General features: G+C 33.3%; 1 protein-coding gene across 1 annotated transcript; it reads left to right on the top strand.

Annotated features, from left to right (window-relative positions):
- The first annotated feature begins 219 nt into the window (after positions 1-219).
- On the top strand, positions 220-1,754 carry LOC111368505 (peroxidase 3-like). The gene is made up of 4 exons (XM_022989773.1): positions 220-594; positions 678-875; positions 984-1,146; positions 1,247-1,754. The coding sequence occupies exons 1-4, from the start codon at positions 385-387 to the stop codon at positions 1,657-1,659; spliced, it is 984 nt and encodes a 327-aa protein (XP_022845541.1). The 5' UTR covers positions 220-384; the 3' UTR covers positions 1,660-1,754.
- Positions 1,755-8,914: the final 7,160 nt, after the last annotated feature.

The raw sequence follows: 8,914 nt of genomic DNA, 5'->3' as shown, positions 1-8,914 counted from the left end.
GAACTCGAATAGTCGAAATCTATCATACATCAAGACAAAGCGATGAGTATTATTCAGTTCATCGTCCTTTTTTTCGAAATGATATTATTGGCTCAAACTAAAATTCGAATGTTCTCTCACCACTATTAGCTTTCCCCATTCAACTATATGATCTACACCATTATATATCATGTGAACTTATGATAGAAGCTTAGTAGGCTCGTTATTAGACTAATAATCAACTCCTAGAGTGAATTGTACTATATAGCTTATTACATACAGCTGGTCCACACTCACAAGATTAGGATATAACAACTAATTTCAATCCATATAAATTCATGCATGTTGTATTTGTACATGACAGTCAAAGCAACTAAAAGAAGATAGAGGCTTTAGGACAAAAAAATGGGTGGATTCAGAAATTATGCGATTTTAATTTTGATTCTGGCAGTTGTACTAGGTTCTGCTGATGCTGATTTGAAGATGAATTTCTATGCCAAGACATGTCCAAAAGCTGAGAAAATTGTGCAGGACTATGTCAATAAACACATCCCAAATGCTCCATCTCTTGCTGCTACCCTTATAAGGATGCATTTCCACGACTGCTTCGTCCGGGTAACGTACTTGGCTTCTCTTAAAATTTCACTTTTAACGATGAAAACTTCTTGTCCCGATTTGAAATTCCATTGCTTCAACAGGGGTGCGACGCATCTGTTCTTCTGAACTTCACATCAAGCACAGGAAACCAAACTGAAAAGGTTTCGGTCCCAAATCAAACACTCAGGGGCTTTGATTTCATTGACAGGGTGAAGAGTCTGCTTGAATCTGAATGCCCAGGTGTTGTTTCTTGTGCAGATATCATCAGTTTGACAGCGAGAGACGCCATCGTGGTCACGGTAAGTTAGTCATATTTGACAGCGAAAGACGCCATCGCAGCTGGCTTCACTCTTCAAGCTCAGACTCATTTTTTACCATCAAAATGAGTAACTTGTTACGTTTGACAGGGTGGTCCGTTTTGGAGGGTACCCACTGGTCGTAGAGATGGGGTAATATCAAATGCCTCGGAAGCCTTAGCGCAAATCCCACCTCCATTTAGTAACTTCACCACCCTCCAAACGTTGTTTGCTAATAAGGGTCTTAATCTGGAGGACCTCGTCGTCTTATCAGGTTACATTATCAATTTATGAAAATTTTACATACCCAAAATATGTATACTATTGTCGGCGAAATGCATCAATCTTTAAAACTTTTTTGTCGACTGTTTTAGGTGCCCATACAATTGGTATTGCTCATTGTCCGTCATTTACAACTCGTCTCTACAATTTCACGGGCATGGGCGGTCAAGATCCATCTCTCGACAGCGAATATGCAGCAAATCTAAAAGCCAACAAATGCAAGTCGATTAACGCGACTACACAGGTTGAGATGGATCCGGGAAGCTTCAGAACATTTGATCTCAGTTACTACAAACTCGTCCTAAAGAGAAGGGGTCTCTTCCAATCTGATGCAGCCTTGCTAACAAGCTCCACAACTAGGTCGTTTATTACACAAATTGTTGAAGGGTCCCTTGGTAATTTCTACACTGAATTTGCCAAATCAATGGAGAAAATGAATCGTATTGATGTTAAGACCGGATCTACTGGTCAAATTCGAAAGCAATGTGCTTTTGTTAATAGCTAATTATGTCTTGCTTTTGTGGTAAGTTTATTTAATTATTTAATTTTTCTTTTTTGTTGCTTTTTGCTTGTGGGAATTGAATAAATTATTGTCAATTATTGGAACATTGTACGTTGTTCATTTGTATTACGTCATTTTATTCGTTGCTTTACGAACGACGCCGCGGTATATATACCCTGAAGAAAAATAATTAAACATCTATTTAATTTAGGTTAAAAGGTAAGTGTTACTTGAAAAGGATGAACATGACAAAAAATTGAAAAATAAAAGTAATTCGACCAAATCATTTATGTAATTATTTTCCTTCTCTTGCTGTTTCCCTCCAGTCGCTCCTTTTATAATGTTGTGCCATTTTATTTATTTACATGGCACAGAGTTCTCAATATTTACCTTTTCCTTTTTCCGTCCTCTTTTCCTCTTTGCTTTGTTCCTTTTTCTTTTTGACACCTAGTTTTCTTATCAATTATTCTCTTTCACTGTGATAGGTCCTCCTTTTTATTCTTATCAATTCTATATATTTGCAAACATATACTCAAAGAAATAAATAAAGCTTATGCCAGTAAAATTCATATCGATAACTGCAAGTTAACAACAACTAATAACGGGGTTAAGTGCAACACACAACAGTGTGAATGCGAGTGGATATGCGGAATGAAATTATAAAGGAAATTAAGGAAGAAAACATTGGATTCACATGGTGGCATGTGAATGGATGTCCCACGTACTGTGGGACGGTGTTTAAAAATGACATGCACCCCGTTTTCCTGGACTGAGGTCTGTCGGGTATGCTTTCCTAAACTCCAAAATCCTCCCGCATAAATATCTGTATATACTTATTATTATATACATACGAACTTTCTGTCTACTATTTTTCTCCATGTCTCTTCATACGAGGTTTATACATATATATATATACAGATCCGTATATATAAATAAATGTACGTTTAGTTTTGTGATTTCATCTTAAAATGTCTGTAGTAAAATATTTATAAGCTGAATATTGGTATTGGTATTTAAACAATGTGCAATTTTATCCTTAATAATGTTCTCTTATAAGATGGTACCATGACGTTTGAGAATGTTAGAATCTGTTTAATGTAAAATTTTAGATAATAGATTTTGTGAAATAGTATTTTTAGTTAAAAAGTAGAGAAATATTATAAATCCACGTAAAAATAATTTTATTGAAAAAAAATTGAATTTTAAAGAATTTTTACTAAATAGAGGTTGAATTTTAAAATATAAACTGTTCATTTGAATTTTAAATCCATCAATTGTTAATTTAAATTTTTTGAACTTCAATACGATATCAAATTTTAATATTTCACCTTAAAATTATAACATTATTAAATAAAATAATTCAAATAATCGTTAATTGATTTATTTAAACAACCTACAATTCTCCCTTTCAACAACACACGAACACATATTTGAGCTGCCCACGTTCGGCCATTAAGCAACCACATTGATAGAGTGGAAGTTAGTGCGGTTATTGTTTTAGTTAGCTGGCAAAAGCCAATTAAGGTTGTCTTTCTCTTTCAACAGGCTGTCAGATTTTTTTTTTTTTAATTTAATATTTTATTCTTCTCCGGCTCTGATCTACAGCAACCACGACTAGATCGAGCACCACCCATGCTATCCCACACACAAACAACCCGTCACATCACCCACCAGCACCACCAGGGACCACCTCCACCTGACTATCATTGCTAGCATCATCACCTCCGCAGACCACAGCCGAACCACAGATCTAAATTAAAACGAAACCATTGATTCTCAAGTTAAATCACTAGCATCATCACCGACAGATCCAAAATCAAAAGTAAAATCACTGGCATCATCGTCGACGACGAGAGATGCAGCACTAACGATTCTTCAGTGGAATCAAAGCTGCCTGCGCTAGGAGAAGAATCAGAAGCAACACCGTTTGAGGTGAAAATCAATAGCTAGCGGACAACGTACAACGGTCGCTTCGTTGCAGTGCCGTGAGAGACATAACCGCAGCATTGTTCACGCCACCACAGTGTCGTTATCCTGGCACAGAGCCTTCTAGAGAGAGAGATGGGGGGAGGGAAGGGGAGGAAATACGATTTAGGGTTTGGCTGAAGGGTTTTTATTTTTTTGGTAATTGATTTATTTAAATAATTAATAAAAAAATCTGATTTATGAAATATAAAACTTTCTATATTATTTGGGAATTTTGAATACTTAAACTATGGTTTTGTGTAATTTCCACTATTTCAAAATCAAGAAAACAAGTTTCAAATTTCAGAAATCAAATTTTTATTAAAATTTATTTATGATATTAATTAATTAAAGGGGGCGTATATTATCCGGGAGGGGGAGATGTAAGAAAAATTACCAACTTGACCCTTAGCCCAAGTATTATATTTGGTTATTTACTAAAATCGCCCTTCGGAGGGGAAGGTAAATATATTTAGGTCACATATCTATATAATTTAGTCACAAATTAATAATTTAGTTAGTCACTTATTAATTTTTTCATTATGTCACAATTCAAATTCAAAAATTCTATAAGTCACAATTTGTTCATCAGTCACAAATCAAAAAATTTATAAGTCACGATTTATTTATTGGTCACAAATACAAATATTATAAGTCACAACTTATTATACAGTCGCAATTATCAAATTATCAATCACAGATTAATAATTTTTTAGGTCACAATTTATATTTTTTATTGATCACAAATTCATCAGTTTGATGATCACAATTAACAAAATAATTTGTGACCAACACTTGCGATCACAACCACTGACCCGACCATGACCACCAACACCACTGTCGACCACCACTGCAAGATCACCGCGCCAGGCAGCAACTCGACCTATACCACCAATAAAAACAATCACAAACCTCAAAACCATCGCCACTGCACTCTACCCTCCGTCAACCCTGCAATCCCACTGCAAACACCACCACCTTAAAACCATCACTGTGCAACATCCCATCTCCACCCATCGCACCACCACCAGCTTTACTAGCACCTCTACCCATAGCGATGCAACAGAGGTACGACGTTAACTCCGACAGAGATGCAACAAATTTTGAACAGATGTCCCAATCCACAACCATTAACACCACATTCACCGTTGCCACATCAAATCGTCGACTGCGTCCGTTGAACCACCATCTTCCCACAATCATGAATCAATTTTCACCACCATCGCCACATCTATATCACATCTAAAATCAAAGCCACCACCACCACATTCACCATGGATATCCATCAAATCGCTAACTACAATCGTCAGACCACCGTCTTCCCTACAGTCGCAACTCGATTTCTTCAAATGGCTGCTGCCACCACGACCTCTAGCAACGGTAGGCGCAACGGTGCTACTACAATTCGCGGTGTTGCTCGATCGTGATCTTCCAGTGGCTGTCTTCCAGCGATGGAAGGTACAGAGGTCGTGAGAGAAAATGAAATATCTAATTTAGGGTTTAGTAGATATAGAAATATAGAGAGAGAAAATGAAAGGATGAATGAAGATGAATTTAGGGTTTGATAGGATGAATATGTATATTTAATTTTGTAATATAATTATTAATATTTAAAATATATTAATTAATTAATAAAATATCTTACTCTTGAAATAACAAACTTTACCTATGATTTATGAAATGTGATTTCTAAATCTATTAATTTATGTAATTTCGACTTTTATTTAGTGGAAAAGTAGATTAAAATGAGGGGAAAATTACCAAAACCCGACATATAAAGAATACTATTCATAAATAATGGAGATTAATTATAATTTCACATATCATATGGTAATTAAATTTTAGAATTAATTAATAAAAAATTAATATAATAATAGTATATCATTCAAATCTTATAAACATACCCAACCCGTCCACGCCTTAAACCCTAAACAATTTCCCTCCTCCCCCATTTTCTCTCTCTAGCGATGTCAACTACCCCACCCTCCATTCCAGCACCACTACAAGATAATTGGCAGCGTTGCAATACTGCAAGAAAAGTGATGCTATTGTGAGACTCTACCTAGGAGTGTCGCACGACCTTTGCCAGTAGCATCAACGCTGCTATATGTGAACGCACTTCTCCACGTCCTCTTCACGCTACAATTGTCTAGCACTATTCTCCACCTTCGACGAAGTCATGGACAAGTGGTAGTGAAGTTCGTATTTTTAGCAGTAGTGATGTTGGGGGTGATGGCGATCGCGATGATGACTATGTGTGATCAAGTCTATCTTCATTATAATTGTCTATAACCTGTGTTAAATGTAATTGCATGTGATCAAATTAAAAGTGATTTGATTACATACAGTCACAAATTACACTAATCTGGTCACTCTGAAGATAACTTTGATCACAGTTAATCATAGATGACCAGATCAGTGATTTGATTACATACAATCACAAATTAGACTAAGCTAATCACAGATAATCACTAAAGACAAATTTGATCACCATTATCACATATAACATAAGTCTGATCACAAGCAATAAATCTAACACAAATAACATAATTAGTCACAAATCTGGTCACCTACAATGCACCATTACTGCCACAACACTATATATATATATATATATATATGAGGGTGTTTGGTAGGAATTTTTATGTGAAAATGCATTTTTGAATAGTAAATTGATGGGAAATGTGTGGTTGAAAAATAAGAAAAAGTTTTTGATTTACGTGTAATATTATTTTAATAAAGAATGTGTGGTTGAAAAGAAGAGAGAGAAAAATGCATTTTGATAAAAATGGGTGCCAAACAGGGCCTATATATATATATATAGAGAGAGAGAGAGAGAGAGAGAGAGAGAGAGAGAGAGAGAGAGGTTTAGAATTTTTTAAGGTGGAGATATTCCCGAAGCATACAACAGCGTGCGTTGTGTGATTCTACTATATTTTTTGCACTTGACTAGGTGGACAGTTGATCGGAAGAGAACTTCGATTTGCCCAACCTCCTAAAAATGAGTGTAATTGTAATACTTTGCAAGATTATAAAATCTAGCTTCTATTGTAAAATTATGAAATAATTATTGATAAATTTTGTCAGGCTACTTGGATAAGTCTTAATTGCTTTTGAAAAATTTATATTATTCAGATATAACTCTCATGAAATCATATATAGAAAGGTCATAGTTATAATGAAATACTCATTCAGTTTTGACTCGATTACTTTTCTATTATTCTTCTTTTAGTTTTGTTACTTTTGTAACATGTTATGAATAAGAGCTCTAACCTATTGATTATTATAAAAATAAATAAATAATTCTTTCCAAAAGAAAAGTTGAGAATCAACTCCGGTAATTTTGATGATGTGATTTTGGTATATTAAAATTAATTGTAAAGAAATTTAAGATATATATCATATCGTTGCTCATGAAGTAGATCGAACTTATATTTGATCAATATTCTTAGAGAATATTATATTATTGTTATTATAGAGCATAACCTTAAAGATTAATATTTATTAAAATATTATTTTGAGTCGAAAAGAAAGACAAATTATGAAAATAAATATTTTAGAAGAATATTGCGTCGTCCTAGAAAAAACATAATTCTATTAGTATCATGGATGAATATTGTGTTAACCCTTGAGGCACATATTTATACATCTCAGTATTTTGTCTTCTTGAAGAATGACAAGTCTCGAAAAAATATGATATGATCTAATCTAACCAAGAGTTACTGTTTACATGCGAATTTTATGAAATTAAAATGCTTATTTTATAAGAAAACATAGGATTTTTACATATAAAAATCGTGTAAATGCTCTCTAAGCAGCATAAACTCATATTTTATATAATCTTCTAAAAGAATGTCATGTTTTTGCTTTCAAAAGCAACTCTTTACATAATGATAGTTTTCAGAAAATAAAAACTCCTGAAGTGTAAAAGTATATACGAATCAATATTCTGACGTTCTTTTAAAACATTGTTGTGTTTTTAGAAGCACGTTACTATTGTGACATAATATAAGTTTCAACCTTTCAAAACTTATACCCATTAATTTTCAGTTTTCTTTTTAAGTTCTAGGTTTAATCCCAAAATGAAAACTCATAATTTCATAGTGTAACTTATATGTTAATTGGCATAATTGTCACTATTGTGGGGGGCGGGGGGGGGGGGGTTAAAGCTTTACACTATAAAAGGGGGTCATTTTTATAATTTGAGACACCCACTTGAAATACTATTATTTCTACAATTTTATATTATACTTTTGGCATCTCGACAAAAGCTTGTTTTTTTTATCTCCTTATGGTCGTACTCATAGATGGAGAGTCATATGAGTTTTATCTTGGAGTCGTGTAGTGCTGAAAGAACCCGCACGAAGGGGAAACAACACGACTTTAAGACAATGTCTTCGACGTGATTCCCAAGATTTGCTTTTCTAACCCTCTTCTTATTTTATATTATTGTTGAACTATGTTTATGTAATTTAATTGATTATGCAAATCGATAAATTTATCTAAACACAAGTCACCAATTTTCCCAACAAATACAAGTATAATATCCTAGAATGATATAAATATCAAAATTTATAATTTCTTTTATACCCATCTCATAATGCCCCTATTTGATTTAGCAAAAAATTAGTAAATTTTGAATAAAAAAATGATGAAATATGTGGTTGAAAAGTTTATAAAAGTTGGGGATTCCATAAGATTTGTTGTTGGAAAAGAATTTGATGAAAAATGAATTTTAAAAAATGGATATCAATCATGAGAATATTATTGCATTTTTCACATGTACTTTGAATCTATAATATTTCTTGTTTTTATATCTTGAGATACAAAGTGCACATTTTGATTAGGAATGTTTAATTTTTTACTTACTTATTTTTTTTCTATCCATGTGATGTAGAGAAAACTTATAGATAAGAATAAAGTTTCGTGAAAAATGTAAACTTGTTGATTTGCACATTTATGTCAAGAAATAGAGAAAATTATCACCAATTTTATTATAATCAAATCAACTAAAACCATTACGGTTTACAGTTCATATCTAAAACAATAATTAAAATCTAGATAATGAGTAAACTTTTAGAAAACAACTTACTCTAATCAATAATAAGAATTAAATACAATGACTAACTCAAAATTAAAATCCTAATCTAATTGAAATTGTTGACACACTAAAAGTGCAGTCCAAATCGAATAGCTCAAGGAATGAAGCCCAATTAAGGAATTCCCAAATCAAATAGCCCAAAGAATAAAGTCAAATTGGGCAATTCAGGATAAAGGTCCAGACAGGGTTATT

The sequence above is a fragment of the Olea europaea genome, chromosome 19 (assembly GCF_002742605.1).
Source record: "Olea europaea var. sylvestris chromosome 19, O_europaea_v1, whole genome shotgun sequence".
Taxonomy (NCBI): Eukaryota; Viridiplantae; Streptophyta; class Magnoliopsida; order Lamiales; family Oleaceae; genus Olea; species Olea europaea.
Note: the sequence above shows the minus strand (reverse complement) of the source record. Positions and strands in the feature narration are given on the sequence as shown.